At 47.2% G+C, this 20,639-nt stretch overlaps 1 protein-coding gene across 3 annotated transcripts in view; it reads right to left on the bottom strand.

The window, feature by feature from the left end:
* LOC142787121 (uncharacterized) overlaps positions 1 to 20,639 on the bottom strand; it is a 147,770-nt gene that overhangs the window by 94,592 nt on the left and 32,539 nt on the right. For all 3 annotated transcript variants that reach the window (XR_012889249.1, XR_012889248.1, XM_075884733.1), the window contains exon 2: positions 5,070 to 5,228. Coding sequence is in view for 1 of the 3 variants with exons in the window: in XM_075884733.1 (XP_075740848.1) it covers positions 5,070 to 5,171 (102 nt within the window). In the remaining 2 variants the exon portion in view is untranslated. The remainder of the gene's footprint in view (positions 1 to 5,069; positions 5,229 to 20,639) is intronic.

A 20,639-nucleotide genomic window follows, 5' to 3' on the forward strand; every position in this document is an offset into this window, starting at 1 on the left:
TGATAATGATATTTCTGTTGTGTAACGCGATGAAAAGCCGTCATTTTCGCTAATGGTGAACTATCTAATACTCATGACTTGAGAATAATGTGACTGAATTCAGTCCTTCCAAAAAAGCCTGGATGTAGGTGGCGCACAGCCACTTTCAGAACAGTGGTGATGTTCAGACAATGCCCATAGGAAAATTCGTTTACCATGGACATTTTAACGCGATATAAAGAACTCATTTTCCGGAAATTCTGACACCGGCGCAGGTGTTGGCGTGTGCCTTGTTGGCTGTGAACGAAAAATCATCGTTTTGTCCATGACGAGAAATTAAAAAAAATATATAAATAAAATAATTATTAGACTTTCCAAGCCTTGATTTCATATGTCGGGTTTAACGTCCCAAAACAAACCATATGATTATAAGAGACGCCTTAGTGGAGGGTTCCGGAAATTTTTACCACCTGGGGTTCTTTAACGTGCACCCACATCTGAGCACACGGGCATACCACATTGCCGCCTCCATAGGAAATGCAGCCACCGCATCCGGGATTCAACCCGCGACCTGCAGGTCAGCAGCCGAGTACCTCAGCCACTAGACTACCGCGGCGGGGCAACTTTCATAGTCTGAGTGAGGCTCTAACCCAGGCCGTTTGCGGGGCAAGCAGGTGATCAATCACAAGGCCACGCATAAGCTCGAAGATACAGCTAAAATAACTTCTCTGCTTAAAAACGCAGAGAAAATGAGGCTAATGTTTTTCCAACCACACGTTGTGCATTCATGCTTCGCATTACAACATTGAAGTAACATTGCGTGCACATGCACACATTGCCATCGGGCGCCAGAATATGCGATTGCGCTAACCACCCATTACTAAAGGCAGACACGTTACTCTATGTATTCTCTAAAGAACCCGTAGTGGGTGCATAGCAAGTTCGAAAACTATTCACGCGCATCATTACTCCTTGTTTAAAGCCTGCTACCTATGACACGCACAGAGTGCACCCACTTGCCAATGCCTCACTGACACACGCCACTTTCAACTTTATAGTTTACGAAGTAGTAATTCTCGATTTAAACTTTTTGAGTAACATCATATAAGAATTAGTATACACGAAGCGGTTGAAACACGCAATGAGAACAGGATGTCACTATTTCGTTTAAAGGTGAAGCTTAAGATCCCTTAATTTATTTGAGCACTGCGCGAAATGCTCGTGCTAAGCGTATAACCTTGATAAGAAGGACGAAGTCACCACCACGTCTCGTGATCAGAAGAAGAAGAATATCGAGCGTGGAAGCACGCGCGTGTCGTGAGCTGGCAGATTTCGGGATCGAGCTTGATCGTGCCCTGCAGCTGACTAATCGATCTCTAAATAGCAAGTGATCCAGCTTCCTCAGATGGCCTGAACCATTAAAGGGACGACTTGCAAGGAGGAGACTTGGCCGCTCAACGCGAGGTCTTCACGAGTGATGAGCAGCACCAAAGGAAGCACCGGGAGCGTACGGTCCGCCAGAGCCTCCGCCAAGGCAGCCAAGTCAAGTCGTCCAAGTAGGGCCTCCACACAAAGCAAGGCCTCCACTGCCTCTTCCAAGTCATCCAAGGCCTCCGAGAAGAGCGCGTCTTCAGGGAAAGGCGTCAATAGCGACACCAAAAGAAAATCGTCAGAGGCGACTTCTTCGAAGACGGGTTCCAGAAGAAGCATCGCTACGACGAAGAATGGTCATGCGCCGTCACCAAGATCGTCGTCCAAAACGCAACGTCCAGCAGACACCTATAAGAGTGCCGCCAACAGCGATGATGCGAAGCCGGTTGAATCGAGGCCTACAAGGAAGTCTGCTGCGACACGCAAACTTTCGAACGAAGCTGAACCACCGGCTGGCGAGACCGGATCTCAGCATGAAGTTTCGCCCAAGCCCTTGCACCAGAGCACCGACGACCACAAACCGAAAGATCAGCGGGATGTCATGGAGGAGGACGTGGAAAAAAAGGCGTCCGGCAAGGCATCTGAGGGAGATGGAAGGGTGGCGAACCAACCTAGGCAGGACGACGGAAGTCGTTCTGTCAGGCCTAAGTGGAGCAGCCAGATGTTTAGTCTTTTGAAAAGCAAGTCGGTGGCCGTCCTAAATGTCGCGGGCCGTGCACTACCTGGACGCGCAACACCGAAGCCTCGGCCTGGGAAATCCAAGACACCCGCGGAGTCGGTAGGCCCCAGCAAGGTGGAGGTATCGGATGCCAGAGCTTCTCTCGTGAGACTTGCTGCCATGCACGGTAAGCAGTGATAGGTCATCTTAGCTGCGACAGACCGGTTACACTTGTTCCATAGTATGTCACATCATTAGGTTACGTATCCAACTCCAGTTACAGCTTCGCCGTTATTTTCTCTAACATTTCTTTCGCTAAATACACAAATAGGAAGCCTTCAAGAAGCAATGAAACACACAGAATAGTTTTTGTAGTGTATTCTTATACGGATATGATAGTTATTGTTTATGAGCTTGTTTTGGGATGCTCATGAAGGCGTTAGCTTCTTTGCTATCAATATCTTTCACCAGACGGTTAAAACCCCAACACAACAAAGCGCTTGAACGAAGCAATAGCCTAGTGACAGTTTCTTCGCTAATTCTGTTTTGTCCCAACTGATTGAAATGGACGAAGTACGCAACTGACAATGCACGTAATCTTTACGTGCAAAACAGCGTACAGTCGATAAATCAGTCAATATACATCAATGAATCAATAAATGACCCATAGGGTTCTTTAAAGTACGTCGGAATATCCGGGTTTAAAGGAATACGGACAAAAAATGAGGATTATTATCATAACACCATCTATCACTCGCTGCAGTCATGACAGCTTATTCTTTTTATTACCGACCAGTTTATTTTAATTTGGGAAAGCTCCAAGAACAAGCGACCGGATGTAACTAAAGCTAGCGTGTGAAATAGTACAGAGGACTGTACTATTTCGGAGAAATGTACTAAGAAGCGCCGGCTCACGTTTTTTTTTGTTGTCGTGTCTTCCACACTTCCCGCGTGTTCCTGGCAGGAACGGACACGTGATCAGCCACCGAATACTCACCGGCTGGTGGATACACGGCCTAAGGGCAAGATGTCATTATTCTAGCTTTGCCTTCACGCAATTCGACCGCACTGGTGAAGTCTTGGAAGTTCAGTGTCACCTTCAGGTCCCTTCAGATGATGACGATGTAGCGGCGCATGGTATATATTTATAGTTTGCGCACGTGAACTTTGAACATCACATAAGTTACGTTAGATGCTATATTCACTGTTGAGATTTGGTGGACCGTGGACTTTCATTTACAGGCATCAATCTCATGTGCAAATCATAGTCATGAAATTTCGTGTCAGTGCCCCTTAAAGTAGGGCTATGTACTGTAAGTCTGTTAAATAAAATAAATGAAATAAACCATGCAGAAAAATTTAAATGAATTATCTAAGGAGATGATCTGAAAATGAGTGGTTGGCTTATGGGAGGGCTTAAAGGGATTGACGTCTCAAAATGAGTCAGTCGAGAAAAAATGCCGTAGTGAATGACTGCGAGCAATATAGAATCCCTGTGTTTACGAACGCAAACTAATATTGCATAGAAAACTAGATTAAAGCATATCAACTCTATCGAAACGCGACTGCAGCGTTGTAGGTCGAATACGTGTCTTTCGAGAAAGCAGTGAAATACTGTAACCACAGAGTGAACTAGGCGGCTTTCAGCGAGTGAATGAGTGAATGAATGAATAATTGAATAAATTAAGATTGAAATTTGGACACGTGACAATGAAGGTGAATTTTAAGCACGGCAGCTGTTTTTTACAGAAAGGCACACAGGTGGCTAGGTGAAAACTATGCATACCAAAAAAAACACAGCGCGAGAATGATGATATATATATATATATATATATATATATATATATATATATATATATATATATATATATATATATATATATATATATATATAGGCGGGAGTGTTCCCTAGTCCAGGAACCCTCTGGCTTCGACTGCCTTCTTGGCCCCGGCGACGAGTTGTCGCTGGTCTTTCAAGTACTCGAGGACAAGCTTGGCCTCGCACAGAACGACGGAGACACAGAAAATTGATGCTCAGCGTCATGTGACTTAACATCACGAATGATGAATATACAGTGGAACAGGGGAGACCAGTCGTATTGTAGATTGTCCTTTGCCGAACTTTGTAGAACAAATGCGAGACGCTCCGCTGCTGTGGTCTAGTGGCTAAGGTACTCAGTCGCCAACCCACAGGGTGTTGGAATAAATCCCGGTGGCGGCGGCTGCATTTTGCGAGGCAGGCGAAAGTGCTGTAGGCCTGTGTCCTGAGGTTTGGGTGCACGTTGAAGAGCCTCAGGTGGTAAACATTTCCTGAGCCCTTCTCTCTCATATTTATATAGTGGTTTTGGGACGTCAATCTCCCCATATCAGTCAATCATCAATGAATACGATACATTCCAGCTTCTCTAGGACGGCTATAAGCTGATCCTCCTCTCCACACCACTTTCCATGCTCACCCCGTAGCTTTGGCATTGGTGTCCTCTTTTTCAGTTCGGCATCGCTCTCTCCACTTCGCTGTTCTTTTCACAAGGCTCATCTCGCTACACTAGGTTTCCTTGTCACCCACTTAGTTTTAACCATACACATACTCTTGTCAGGTTTCGCTATCGCAGCAGGGCTTGAATGTGTGAACAAAGGATTCTCGGGGATCTAAATCGGTTTTAAACAACTACATTCTTAGAACAAAAGACGACAGCTAACAACTGAAACTTAAGAAATAAAGCTGAGCTCGCGAGCAACAACCACCGTGCGTGTTTAGGATTCAAATTCATGCGAAAAAATGTATGTGTACTTCACCAATGAACAAACAAATGGAAGGTTCACGTGTAATAATCACGCATAATTTAGTAGATTTCGACAGAGTTGCACGAACTGAAGCTGTTTTAACATGTTCCATATATCGAACTCTATGCTCGAGCATTACTATTAACTTGAATAAAACAACTGTACTGAATGGAGGCAATCATAGCCTCCAGCTTGAAAAAACAAAAAAATCTCATACTTGCACTGGCGCAGAGGAGAGCGGACACAGCGAGCTGGACAGCCAACAACAACGCTGCTTGGCTCTGGGAGGTGCTCTCTCGCTTACTCTGCTGATGATCATCTTCTTCAGCCTGGTCAGCTACATCCTGAGCAGTGGTGCGCCGACAATCCCAGTGGCCTGCGAAACGTACGAGTGTGCCGCTGCCAAGGAGTACGTTGAAGGACTGCTCGGAGACCCCAAGCTACGGTAAGCGTCCCAGCAAAAATCGATTCACTAAATTTAGATCGGCGCTTCTGATCGGAATAGCTGTCGTTCAGGCGCAGGAATAAACAGAAAAGAGGACAAGAGCTATTTCTGCGAGAAAGCGCTTGTTCTATTTTCTGTTTATTCGTGCGCTTGAACGACAGTTATACCATGCATATCCAACTAGCCCAATTTTCGTTTCTGTCGCCATTCGCTTCTGATCGGGCCATCAGACGTTCATGCACGTCGAGTGAATTCTGCTCGTTTTCACACTCGTGCACGTGAATTCGTGTTTTTTACTCTGCTTGTGAAGCCAGCCGGCAAACGACTTATCAGATACTCATTTGAGGCACTGCGGAATTCCAAAACCATTGTGATACTCCAAATAAATTGGTCAAGGGGCACTTTTTAACAAGCGCCTACATTTGCGTTCAGGGCTGCCTTTTTTTCCTTCAATTTAGTTAAATTTTGACCACACATTGTTTAAAGATGCAGAGAGCTAGTACAAGTACAATGCAATGTATAGCGCATAGCGACCATCTGGGTAATGATGATTAACTGTAGTCTACACGTCAGCGACTCATAAAGCTCTAAGTATGGTTAGCAATCCCGCATCGCAGTCTCTCTAAGTATCACAAAATGCAACTGTTTGACCAACCTGAAAGGATAATCCACAACTCTTTGAAGATATATGCATAATCCAGCCTAAAGTACGCGACTAGATATTATACCAGCAAAGGCATGTGCATTATTCAAACATGCAACACCCATGACGCCCGAAAGTGTCTCCATATTACAAAATACATTTGATCGAAAAATGAATGCGCTTCTTAGAGTGTGTTTCAGCTGGATGATTTCGTTTCACAGCAGTCGTCTGCTTATGCTTAATATTCGTAATGGCGGTAATAAGTCAGCACTCATTGAAACGTCGCGTTGGTCGGCTTTGCTTTCGGGCTTGGCTCCCTTTTGTTTACCGGACGCAGCGTTTTCTTCCCCTTTCACTTCCCATGGTGATCATTTGCAGCCTGACTTCGCACCATAAGTGTTGTCCGATGCGAGGGGACCCTTTCTTGCGACTTGGCGCAGGTGCGTAGACTTTTACAATTACGTGTGCGGGCGGATGATCACGAACAACATGAGCGCCAGCGCAGCCGCTTTGGGGCGCTTGCACAACCGGCTGATGTCGGCCAAGCAGAAGACCCCGGACTGGCAGGGTAGTCACGTGGCTGCAAGCGTGTACAGAGGCTGCCAGGCATTCCTGGACATGGGCCAGACGCCCGTCGCCACGATGCGGGATGCTGCCAAAACCATCAAGTCCGACACGCTGCGAGGTGCTAAAAATTTCGCACAGATTATCATGGTACGTGCCAAGCCGCTACGTTGGTACACGCTACAGAACTATATTAATACGTGTTACTTTTTTTGGCTGGTTGTCACTTGTCACGCGCACGTCTGTTTTATAAAGGGACATGTAAACTATTCCACGACCTTCCCACACAAGTATAGTGATACAAATGCTTCGTGTCACTTTAAAGGCACTCATATACGTGGCATTTCACGACTCACAACAAGGAGTGGAATATTCTCCCTCACTCCCCTTTTTTTCTTAGTGTGCAAAGCGGTTGCTAACCCAAAAGACATGGGTTATATCACAACCGCCATGGTCGTGTTGTAGTGGAGTCGGAAGTGCTAGAAATCGGTGCACGTAGATTTAGACATGTGGTGAATAACCTCCACTTGTCGAACTTTCCGAAGCCCTTCACCGCAGAGAACATCCTGATGATATTATTATATTGGCATGTAAAACTTCACCCATAAAGGTACGATGCGCCTACTCTGATTGTGAGCGCCAGCTGCGTTATTCATTTCTTTAAAAAGCCTCACAACGTTTTAAGCACAAACATATCGTGAGGTTAGTTGCTATCTGTAAATATAAAACACATACGTACATACAGGCACCTGTATACGTTCTTTGCTGCACCAGAATGGTATTATTTGTTTCCTGTGGCAATTCAGAATGGCTGATGCTTGTCAGATATTGATATATTTTTATTTACTTAAAGTTTTGTGCACAAGGGGCCGTCATGTCTTGCTCGTGGCAGCTATCACTGAAGGCAGCTGAATTGAATGATCAGCAGCCTACTACAGTAAAAAACAATTACGCTGCTAAATATACAAAGAACGTTATTTTTTAGCTATGGGATTGCATATCATAAAGTGACATCACCTATAGTGCACTATAATATAGTCTACCGAGTGTATCGTCAAGAAGTTGCGAAAAAGTAATTCGAAGAGAACTTTTCTTATAGAGCACGGAAGATACAATAAGTTGAGGGCTGGACTATAACTCCACTATTTTATTTCTATCTATTCTTGATTTAGATGATAAGAGCATCGACACCAACATTACGCATGTCTCATTTGTTTACGTTGATGCGCAGTTTATGATCTCCTAGCAACAATTCGGCACCAATCATGACACATGGGGATGAACTATTATATCCAATACTGCCTACTATGACCAGCGTCTAACCCAATTCAAAATGGCTAAAAGCCCAAGCTCATTGTCACTCGGTTCTTGAGGCATGGCGTAACAGTCTTCTGAATACGTCAGAATACTGTCGATGTCTCATTACCGGAAACGCATCGATGAGCCTTGGATGTTCTGTGCTCGAAAGAGAACCACTTCTACGTAACGAACGCGATTCATACATCGCTAAAACAAAGAAAAAATGGCAGATCCCACGTACAGTGGGAACAGATGATATGCGAAGCACGAATGAGAAATGTTCATACGTCACTTTCAAATCAGCACAGTGTTACGAGGTGAAGGTAAATGATGCTGTACATGACTTCCGTGTCATGAGTATCATGTTTGGATGGGTCGTTTACCTTCGTCATCTGTTCAGGTCACGTGATACCAATTTTAGTATAGGTGGAGCTAGCGAAACGGCTGCGAGCACGATATGAGCGTGGTATGTTGTCATGTTTTTACATGACACGCGTGTCAGGATTATCTTGTTTGCACCAGTCATATTTTCTCATCTTGACGTAACGTAACACCGAATTTGGTATATGTGGAGCTAGCAAAACAGCCGCGAGCGCATCTAGAAGGGCCCAATATACTTCAAAAGAAAACGAGACCCTAGATGCCCCTTTTCTTCTACATGATATGAAGGCGGCAATGGCTAAAATGCGTAGAGGAACAGCCCCTGGTAAGGATAAAATCACGGTCAAGACGCTGGCAAATTTGGCCGATCCTGCGCTGGCACACCTCTTGGAATACATCAACGCCATCTGGAGTGGTCGGATATCGGTCCCTTCAGAGTGGAAGACATCACTGGTCACATTCATTCCCAAACCGGGGAAGCCAGTAAACATAGACAACCTTCGCCCCATCTCTCTAACGTCTTGCGTTGGCAAGTTGATGGAGACGATGGTGCGGGACAGACTTTCGGAATATCTTGAACAGAAAGGGGCTTTCGCCCCTACCATGTTCGGATTCCGTCCTCACAAATCGGCACAGGATGTACTCCTGCAACTACACCGAGAGGTCATCCAACCGGTGGCGATGAAACATAACGACAGGGTCATCCTCGCCTTAGATCTGAAGGGGGCCTTTGACAATGTTAAACACAGCGTCATACTCGAACACCTAAGCCTCACTAACTGTGGTCAGAACACATTTAATTACGTCAAGGACTTTTTATCGGACAGAGCCGCCCTGCTCCGCATTGAAGACTCCGAATTCGGGCCGTATCAAATGGGTACCAGAGGGACACCGCAAGGGGCTGTTCTCTCCCCCATTCTATTTAACGTCGCAATGATGCACCTGCCACGTCAGCTGGCGGCCATAGAGGGCATTCATCATGCCCTCTATGCCGATGACATTACGGTATGGGCAACTCAAGGGAACTTAGGTGCCATTGAGACCAGTCTGCAACAGGCTGCCGAAATTGTACACACCTACGCGGCGCGTTGCGGACTCGAATGCGCACCCAACAAATCCGAATTCCTTCACATTAGAGGCATGCCTAAAGACAACACAGATATCTCCATCACTCTTCCTGCGGGCCCAATCAGACGAGCGGAGGAGATCAGGGTCCTGGGCCTATACATTCACCAGCAGCTCCGGATTGACACAACATTGACGAAATTAAGGAAGATAGGAGACCAGGTGGGTCGCATGATCCGCAGGGTCTCCAACAAGAGGGGGGGACTTCGGTGCACAGATGCGTTGCGGCTAGCGCACGCTTTTGTCACCAGCAGGGTCATGTACTCCGTCCCTTACCTCTCCCTCCGCAAACATGAGGAAGAACGAATCGAGGCAATCATTAAAAAGACAATAAAGCGGGCTCTTGATCTTCCGATCTCTACATCCAACAGCCGTCTCAAGGCATTGGGTGTGATTAATTCATACCAAGAGCTGAAGGAAGCCCATCTTTTAAACCAGTACACACGGCTAGCCCAAACCAACTCTGGCCAACGCCTGCTTGCACGTCTGCACATAAGACATGATTTCGAACAACAGGAACGGGTCAAAGTGCCAGAACTGTGGCGCACAGCCCTTCTGGTCCGACCTCTACCCACTAAAATGGACAGAGATGAACACACAGCGCGACGTGACGCACGCGCTCGGGCGCTGGAACGACAATTTGGACAGAAGCCAGGTGTGTACTACGTGGACGTTGCTGGCCCCACCTCCAAGGGGTGGTACACGGCGGCTGCTATTCACGAGGGCACACAGGTGGATGGGCTAACCTTTAGGGCGTATTCTGTAACACAGGCTGAGGAGGTCGCCATTGCCCTTGCGGCCTCTCACAGTAATTCCCGGTATATTATCACGGATTCGCGCCGAGCGTGTCGTAATTATACAGCCGGGTACATATCACCGTTAGCCGAGACAATACTGCGCAACTGCATAAGAGACACGGACCCTCATCCGAAACGCATTATATGGACACCGGGCCATCAGGGATTGCGGGGAAATGAGGCTGCAGATGCGGCTGCCCGAGCGCTCATTTCCGGGCTACCTTCGTCAATGCCGATGGAGACCGATGAGGAGGGTTACCCTCTCCTCCGATATAAGGAAATTCTTTATTATTATCGGGAAAGTCATCGCCGCTACCCTCCCCCCGCACGGGGGTTGAAGAAAGCAGAGGAGCGCATTTTGCTTCGCCTCCAGACGAATACATTGCTATGTCCTGCCATAGTCAAACATTTCGACCCTACGGTCACAGGACAGTGCCAGCACTGTGGGGAGGTGGCAGACACCTACCACATGGTGTGGGCCTGCCAAGCTAACGCAGCCATTACTCCTAACCCAAACCCTAGGCGAGAGGACTGGGAGGCGGCCCTGCTCGGCTGCTCAGACCTTCAGGCCCAGCAGGCCTTGGTCCAGAGAGCCAAGACGGCGGCTTTAACCAATGGGGTCCCGGAATAGAGACTCCACCTAGTCTGTAGGGGCCTCTACAGAGGTCCTACACCTCTCTTTTGTAAATAAATGTTTTTCACCACCAATATACTTCATTGTAGCGTTGACACGCGCGAACGCTGGGCACGACGACGCTATATATACGTCAACACAACGCGAGCACTCTATAGTCTGACGCCAGGCACGACCAGCATCCGTCGGCGCGGCCCAACGGCAACCGGCGCGAAATACGACGTGCTCAATTTCTCGCCGATGCATTACCCAGATAACACTGCGTCTCCCTCTTTTCGTGACGGAGGGACGCCGGACGCGATGAAACGCGCATGCGTCAAAGCAACGCAGCGCGGCGCGCGCCGGCGAGTATATGGCACGACCAGTGCCTGGCGTGGCAACGTCGGCGTGACGCGACGGAATGAATGCTGGCGAGCACGCGCTCTGCTTCACGTCGTAATGTGTTGTCGCTTGGCTGTGGCATGTTGTCATGTTCTCACATGACACGCATCTCATGATTATCATGTGTGCACGAGTCACATACATTCGTCTATCATTGGCGTTACGTAATACCAAATTCGGCATGTGGGAAGCTAGCGAAACAGCCGCGATCGCATCATCAGTCTCGCATTTAGACATGATGTTACATGACATGAATGTCGTGATTATCATGTTTGCACCAGAATCCTACCTTCGTCATTCATTCACGTGCTGTAATACCAAATTTGGTATATGTGAGGCTAGCGAAACGGCCGCCAGCGCATCATGAGCGTGGCAGGTAGTCATGTTGTTACATGACACGCATGTCATGTTTTTCATGTTAGGGTCGGTCGTTTTCGTTCGCCATGCAATCATGTCATACCATACCAGTTTTGTAACATGCCATGTGAACGAAACCACTGCAAGAGCTGCAGGACCATGAATGTAAATTATGACATTCATGAAATTCATGATTTTCATGTTACGACTAGTGAAATATTTTCTTCATACAGTTACGTTATGCCATACCAGGCTTGGTATCGTTACCGTTATTGAAATGGCGAGGAGAGCTAAATGTCAATGTCGTATGCGGCTAGATAGATAGATAGATAGATAGATAGATAGATAGATAGATAGATAGATAGATAGATAGATAGATAGATAGATAGATAGATAGATAGATAGATAGATAGATAGATATACTCAAGGACGCCGAAGTTCCATAAGAAATGCTTCGCATTGAAGAAGACGTGCGTGCTAAGCAATCGAAAGAACACCACATCTCGAGTTCAAAATTTTGTGTCATTGCTCCTTTAATACATTTTTCTTCACGATACACCACCAAAAACGCTGTTGAAGTTGTCTATCATTCGGTCGAGCGTCTTGATCCAGAGAATAGAGCAGAAAAAGGGCAAGAAAAATTAGACCATCTTCCAATGAAGGGAACCATGTGTAGATACAAAGCAGTTGGCGCTAACGCTTACACTGACGGTGACGTTGACGCAGTCGCTCAACAAGCGAAAGGCGAGTAAAGATGCCCTCGACTGAATTCCACATGCGCGATCCAATGCCTACCTATACGGGTTGGCCAGTGGACAGTTGTGCAGCGCAAGCAGTCGGTTTTTTACTGGCAAACGCTGCCTGCGTTTAATTTGCGAGGAGAGAGAGGGGGTGGTGAGCGACAGTTATGCGGGTGTCTTCCTGGGCTGACACGAGACGCAAGACGCACGCATGCGGAGTGGGTGTATGGAGGGACAGCATTACACAGGCTAGTCAAAGAGCTGCTTCACGTATAAAATGGCAGCATATCCACGGGGTGAATGATGGAGAGTGGGGCGAAGCATCCGTCCGTCCATTCGTTCTTGCTTCCGTCCGTCCATGCGTCCGTCTGTGTGACCGCTCATGCGTACATCCACCCGTCCGAGCGGGCGTCTGTTCGTGCGTCCACACGTCCATCCGTGCGTCCATCCTTGAGTTCGTCCATGCATCTGCCTCTGCGTCTGTACATGCGCCCATCCGTCCGTGCAGTCATCCGTGCGTCCGTCCATGCATCTGTCTGTGTGTCCGTTCGTCCATCTAGTCAACACTCTGTACCACCATCTCGCATATTTTCATCATATATACCGTATATAGGAAACCGCCATCCAGCGGACATTCCAAGGACTAAACGAGAGGTGGCACACGCACACTTTCTTATGGCTTGCGCTTCGTGTCTACTTCCCCCCTGTAACCACCTCGAATTCATGGTATATACTAGCTCACTGTATTCATGGAACTGCGGTCCAACGCTCACCAAACCTTTCTAAACCCAAGGCGGTTACGCCCAGCAAGTATAACGTAGCAACCCTTTCTTGTCAGATAGTGCTCGATGTACATGCCAATGGCTGCTGATGGTGAATGACAGACAGGAGAATATAGCTTTTAGTTAACGCTCACGCTGCGAATTTTCGTTGTTCAACAACCCACAGGAAAGATCTCCTACCGGCACCACCTTGCAGGTCAAAGCGTAAGAAATGTTACACACTACTACGAGGGACGAGCGGGTGTCACTTAAAAAAATTGGCAGCATATCCACGGACTGAATAATGGAGAGTGGGGCGAAGCATTCGTCTGTCCATTCATTCTTGCTTCCGTCCGTCTATGCGTCCATACGTGTGACCGTCCATGCGTCCATCCGCCCGTCCGTGCGTGTGTCTGTTCGTGCGTCCGTCCCTGCGTTCGTCCGTGCGTCCGTCCCTGCGTTCGTTCATGCGTCCATCCATGCATCTGTCTGTGTGTCCGTTCGTCCATCTATTCAACAGTCTAAGTACCACCATCTCGCATTTTTCATCATATATTGGATGGATGGATGGATGGATATGGCTGTACCCTTTAGATCGGGCGGTGGCTAGCGCCACCAAGCCGTAATGCCTAATGAACCAAAAACTATATTTATTTTTTTTCCTTAAAAAAGAGTTTGACGATTCGTACTTTGCAGTGAAGAGTTTAATTTTCACTCGTGCCTTGACTTTAGCCACCAATCAGATAACCTCCTTCTAGTTAAGTCTACCCGCTTAAAGTCTATTTTTGCCCTCCCGGTCCCGAAACCCCAGTGCTTTGAAAAACTCTGCGCCATCATCCTGAACTATAGGGTGCAGCCCTTTACAGAACATTATCAAGTGTTCGGCAGTTTCTTCTTCCTCTCCACACGCACTGCATACTGTGTCTACCCCTTCGTATTTGGCCCGATATGTCTTGGTTCGCAGTACTCCCGTTCTGGCCTCAAACAGTAGAGAACTACCCCGAGTATTATCATAGATCCTTTCCTTGGCAATTTCCTGCTTAAACGTTCGATAGATATCTAGTGCGGATTTCTTAATCATGCCCATTCTCCACATGTCAGTCTCCGTTTCCCTCACTTTCTTCTTAACCGATAGTTCTTTTTGGTTTGGCCACCTGCTGTTTTCTAAGTATTTACCAGTCAACTTCCTGGTTCGCTTCCTCCGTTTTGTATCGACATTCTTCATGTACAAGTAGCTGAAAACCTTCCTAGCCCAACGCTCTTCCCCCATTTCTCTCAATCGTTTCTCAACATTTATCTTGCTGCTAGCTTCCCTGCCCTCAAATGATGTCCATCCCATATCACCTTGTATTCCCTGATTTGGTGTATTCCCGTGAGCTCCTAAAGCAAGCCTACCTATTCCACGTTGCTTAATTTCTAATCTTGCTTGAACTTCTGATCTCATGCACAAGACCGCATTGCCGAACGTCAGCCCAGGAACCATGACCCCTTTCCATATTCCTCTCACAACATCATACCTATTGTAATTCCACAGTGCCCTATTTTTCATGACTGCTTCATTCCTGTTACCTTTAGTCGTCACGTATATTTCGTGTTCCCTCAGATACTCGGTCCCATTGCTTATCAATACGCCCAGATATTTGTATTTATCTGTTATCTCTAGCGTGACCTCCTGTATTCTAAGCTCACTACCTTTGTTGTCATTGAAAATCATGACTGCTGATTTTTCCTTACTGAATCTAAAATCTAACCTATCTCCCTCATTACCGCAGATGTCCATCAATCTCTGCAAATCTTCCTTGTTGTTGGCCATTAGCACTATATCATCTGCGTACATTAATGCTGGTAGTGCCTGATCAATAAGTTTTCCTTGTTTGACTAAAGAGAGGTTGAAGCCCAGTCCACTTCCCTCTAATTTTGCCTCTAATCCTTTTAGGTACATCATAAATAATAAGGGTGACAGGGGGCCCCCCTGCCTAAGCCCCCGTTTTACATCTGCAGGCTTGGATACCTGTTTTTCCCACTTTATAACTACCTTGTTACCTTTATAGATACCCTTTAAAAGATTAGTGACTACATGTTTCACGCCTAGTGTGTCCAGTATTCCCCACAATTCCTCTTTAACCACGCTATCGTACGCTCCCTTGATATCCAAAAATGCTAGCCACAGGGGCCTGTGTTCCTTTTCTGCTATTTCTATGCACTGCGTCAGTGAGAACAGATTGTCTTCCAACCTCCTGTGTTTCCGAAACCCATTCTGCAGTTCCCCCAGCAACCCCTCATCCTCTATCCACGCCTGCAGTCTTTCCTTTATAATTTGCATCGCCAGCCTGTAGACCACTGATGTCACTGTTATAGGACGGTAGTTGTTTATGTCAGCTTTGTCCCCCTTTCCTTTATAGATCATGCTCATCCTGCTAAGTTTCCATCCATCGGGAACTTTACCATCGATTATTATTGTGCTCACTGCCTCTCTCAAAGCCTGCTTAGACTTCGGACCTAATGTTTTTATCAGCCTAATTGGAATGCCACCTGGGCCTGTTGATGTACTACTAGGAACCCTTTTCTCAGCCCTTTCCCACTCTTGTTGTGAAAATGAAGCCATTGCACCACTTGATTCGTCCTTGTCTATTGTAGTGCATAAAGTACTTCTTTGTTGAATTTTTCTGTCACTTTTGTTCTTATATATTCAATAGCTTCGTCCCCTTCTAGCCTAGCACCTTGGGCTGTATTTATAAATCTCTGCTCTAGGCTCGTCTCATTTCTTAGGGAGTTTAGATGGTTCCAAAATTTCGCAGCTGCCTTTCTATCTTTTTTATGTACTTCTGCCAGCCACTGAGCTCCCTTCCTTCTAATCTTTTCATTGATCAGAAGGGATGCATCCCTTCTACAGCTTAGAAAGGTTGCCCATTTTCTTTCAACATCATCTGTCGGTTCACCCCACTGCTTAGCATGTCTGTGTTCCCTAGAGGCTTCCTGACGTTTTGCTATGGCTCTCTTAACTTCCTCATCTCACCAACTTTTGGGTTTGTGTCTTCTTTTCCGGGGTGACTTGTCACGCGTCTTAGCAAGCTCTAGCTCAAAGAGTCTAATTAGATTCGTGTATGTCCATACTGCCTTAATATCCTCCGTGATTACTTTCGCAATTTGTTTAGTGGCTATTTCAATTTGCCTTTCTGGATAAAAATTTTCCTGTAGTTGCTCATCTTGTCTCCTTCCCACTTTCACTGCTCTTCCAAAACTTAGCTTGATACGTTTGTGATCGCTACCCAGACTTCTGGAGCCACCTTCATCTATGTGCATTCCCCTAAGCTTATCATACATCCTATGTGACATCAGTGCATAATCTATCGTCGACTGAAGCCTTCCTAGCTCCCATGTTATTTGCCCTTCACACTTCTCGGTACAGTTGCAAATGATCAAATCAAGCCTTTCACACATATCCATGATCATTTTGCCTGTCGGGTCGGTATACCCATCTATATCTTCTATGTGCGCATTCATATCTCCTAGTATAATTATCTCGCACTCTCTTCCTAACTCCTGAATGTCATTTGATATATACTCTAACATTGTCTGGTTTTCCTCTCCGGCCTTTGCTCCCGTCCACAAGTACACAAAACCAAGGAGTGTCATTTGACCTGCCACTTTCCCTTTTAGCCATAAATGTTCCTTGCACTCCTGCTTGACCCTTTGCCAATCTGTACTTTTATGAATGAATGCCCCAATACCACCCCCCTTTCTGCTGCCTTCTGTTCTATTACGATATTCCCACGCGTAGTCCGGATTGTTCGGAGGTTGTTCCATGTCCCTGAGATGTGTTTCTACAAAACCGTATTTTATATATTCCCCATATAGAAGCACCGCCATCCAGCGGACATTCCAAGGACTAAACGCGAGGTGGCACACGCACACTTTCTTACGGCTTGTGCTTCGGGTCTACTTCCCACCTTTAGCCACCTCGAGTTCATGGTATATACTAGTTCATTGTATTCATGGCACTGCGGCTCAACGCTCGCTAGAGAGAGAGGGAGAGAGAGAGAGCTCTCTAGCGAGCGTTGAGCCGCAGTGCCATGAATACAATGAACTAGTGTACCTTTCCAAAACTAAGGAGGTTACACCCAGCTAGTATAACGTAGAAACCCTTTCTTGTCAGTTAGTGCTCAATGTACATGCCAATCGCTGCTAATGGGGATCGCAGCGTGCACGTTAACTAAAAGCCAAATGCCCCTGTCTCTCCTTCCTCATTAGCTGCCATTGGCATGTACATTGAGCATCATTTTTTATTGTTCAACAACGCACAGAAGAAATCTCTCACCGGCACCACCTTGGAGGTCAAAATGTTACACTTGTTACACACTACAACGGCTACGAGGGATGAACAGGTGCCGTTATAAGGAGCTTCGCCCCTAAAAGGCACCACATGTAGCATTGTGTTTGGCGCGTTGTTTCTCCACCAGTCTTCCTATTTACTGCGCTTGTTTCTGTTTTCTATACTGTATGCTGTGCTTTCACAACCACTAATATGGTTGTATGCAAATTTGTGATTTAGGTCCTGGTCAGCGTCTCTCTTCAGCGGGGCTTACACACGGTACTTGAGGTCGGATTGGTCCGCTACGCTGAAGGCAGTCCCATCGCGCTGCGCCTGACTCCAGGCAGATCCATCCAACGCAAGTTCCCTAAGGATAACCAGAAGGACTTGCAACAAAACCTGAAAGCTGCGTTTACATGGGCGCCTGAGGTGAGGCTTTTCCTTCTCAACCCTCTTACGTGGCGATTCGCAAATTTTTTTCACAAACCTGAAGTCTTAGTTTGTTGATAAGTATTCTCATGTTGTATTTAAAAAAGTATTCGAAGATCGACCACTATTTGTTTCCGTTTACGAAATTTCACCCGAATTTTCAAAGGTGCCGTAATCCGGAACGTAGACCTCTATCAGTGTAATATGTGAAGCGTATCGCATACATATACATGGCAGGAAGAGTTCATACGACATGTGCATGATGATAGCAATGAACGTGAAAGCGCGATGATAGAGAGAAACCAATATAATTTAATGATTAACCGCCAATGAATGAGCCATTTATTTACATGCTACGTACCAAGGTTAAGCTAAACTCTATCTTTTTTTTGCCAATATAGTGTCCCTAAAATGTTCTTGAACAGTGCGCACACAGTATACGCCTCATGTCAAGAGGGCCCATGGTGTGATCTTTAATGAGCTAACCTTGATGATTTCAAAGTGTAGCCTAAGCGCGCCAAGGACAGTGTGAATTTCACAGCACATTATCTTTATATATGCGGCAGATGGCTCTCAGTTATCTGCTGTTCATAGTGGGAAACTGCAAATCTATGTACTGATACTATTTCACTGAAAAACGTACTTTGTGTGCATGAGAGCATACCTTCTATGCCCTAAAATGAAATATAGCTGTTTAAATGTCGTTTTTGTGGCAGCACGCTTAGCCTTCAGGTGATTAGTGTAAAAAAAATCACAGCATATCCACGGAGTGAATGATGAGTGGTGGAGCACAGCGTTCGTCAGTCTGTCTGTCCATTTGTTCTTGCTTCGCCTATCTGTGTGATCCTTGGTGCATCCGTCCGTTTGTTCATTCGTCTGTCTGTCCGTCCACCTCTTTTTGCGGCACACCTCTGTCTGTCCGTCCGTGCGTGTGTCAGTCTGTTCGTCCGTCCATATGTCTAGTGAAAACTCCAAGCACAGCCATCTCACATCTTTTCATCATGTATTCATCATATACAAGTGCCCCCATCCAGCAGACATTGTAAGGACCGCTATTTCGGGTATGTGCCACTGGTGGTTACGTACTACGAGGGACGCACAAGTCACGCCATAAGGAGCTTCGCCCCTAAAATCACGGCTTGTCCCCGGAGTGAATGATTAGTGCGGCGAAGCGTCTGTCCGTCCGTCCGTCTGTCCGTCTGTCTGTCCGTCCACCTGTCCGTCCGTCCGCCTGTCCGTCCGTCCGTCTGTCTGTCCGTCCGCCTGTCTGTCCGTCCGTCTGTCTGTCCGTCCGTCTGTCCGTCCGCCTGTCTGTCCGTCCGCCTGTCCGTCCGTCCGTCTGTCCGTCCGCCTGTCCGTCCGTCCATCTGTCTGTCTGTCTGTCTGTCTGTCTGTCTGTCTCTCTGTCTGTCTGTCTGTCTGTCTGTCTGTCTGTCTGTCTGTCTGTCTGTCTGTGTGTCTGTCTGTCTGTCTGTCTGTCTGTCTGTCTGTCTGATACTGCCGGTCACGCCTGACGCAGGATAGGGTTTGACTAAAAGGAGCTTCACCTCTAACAATAAATGCTGTGGTTGTACGTCCTCAATTCACGATATGATTATGACGAACGCCATGAGTATGGGTTGCGGAAACTTCTACCACACGGGTTCTTTAACGTGCATTACACCAATAAACCTCCTGCACCATGCCTCTGCTGAAACGTAGCTGCAGCGGCCGGAATTCAACCCTGCCAGTTGTCAAGCGCTACAAACACTAGATCGACATAGTAGATTGGACGTAATTAATAGTAAACGCCATGAGAACTACCCTCACTGCTATCCTCCTTTTCAGGTCAACGCGACCGAAGCCATGAACGTCGTGCTGGCCGTCGACAAACACGTAGAAGAAGCGTTCGTTACTAGCGACGGTGCGAGCGACGACCACGAAGAGAATGGATCTTTCCACAGCTTCGTTTACAACATCCTTCCCGTCGTCCCTACCGACGTGTGGGTGTCCGCCGTGACGGCGTCCAACCCAGACTTCCTCGTCGCTGGTTACTCGACGCCTTGTTTCGCCACGGCCTTATCGGGAGTCCGTGGCGCATTTCGCCAAGTAGCCAGGGTTGGCGTTCACAACGCAGCCTCTTACCTCGCGGCAAACCTAGAGGCCGAGATTGCCATCTTCGAGTACGCGAGGCAGAACCTCAACTCGAAAGCGGATGCCAAGCGCCGCTTCTGTCTGGACACGACGCGCCGCAGCATGCTTTCGGCTTGGCATCCGCTAGTGGCGACGATTCTGAAGACCTACGGCCGCGACGGCGAGGTTAGGCGCATGTTCGGTGCGCTGCGTCGCGTATTCGCTAAGAGCGAGGGCGGTGGCTTATTCACCTGGCTGGATGCGAAAGTACGCTTCGCGCTGATGAAGCGGCTCGAAGAAGTTGCCGTGACGGTGATAGGCAGCGAGGGGGAGTCCAAGCGCTCTGCCATGAACTACGCCGACTTCACGCCCGCCATGGCCGAGACGAAGGACTTCGTCGATGCATACTTGAGCACGCTGAGGCAGACACAGAGGTTGCAGTCCGCGGCGCCTCCGTCTCGTTGGCAGGTGGTGTACGCGGACATGGGGCTCGTCGGTACCGTCGTTTATGATCGCAGACTACGTGCCATCGTTGTGCCTCCCATCCTGATGACGGAGCCGTACTTCTATGACAGCGCGCTGCCGTTGCACTTTGACTACGGCACTGTTGGCGCCCTGATTGCTGTCAGGATTGCCCAGATATTCGGTGCGGAAGTTTCACAAGCTGGCAGCAAAACAAAGAGAGCCCTGGGTTTGTCTTTTTTCTTCACCCACATAGGATTTTTTTATAGACAACTAACTTATTTATTCAGTTATTTACTTTTCGCCCTAAAATTTTGTATACAATCTATGGGATGACAACACGTA

Source organism: Rhipicephalus microplus, chromosome 2 (assembly GCF_043290135.1).
Source record: "Rhipicephalus microplus isolate Deutch F79 chromosome 2, USDA_Rmic, whole genome shotgun sequence".
Classification (NCBI taxonomy): Eukaryota; Metazoa; Arthropoda; class Arachnida; order Ixodida; family Ixodidae; genus Rhipicephalus; species Rhipicephalus microplus.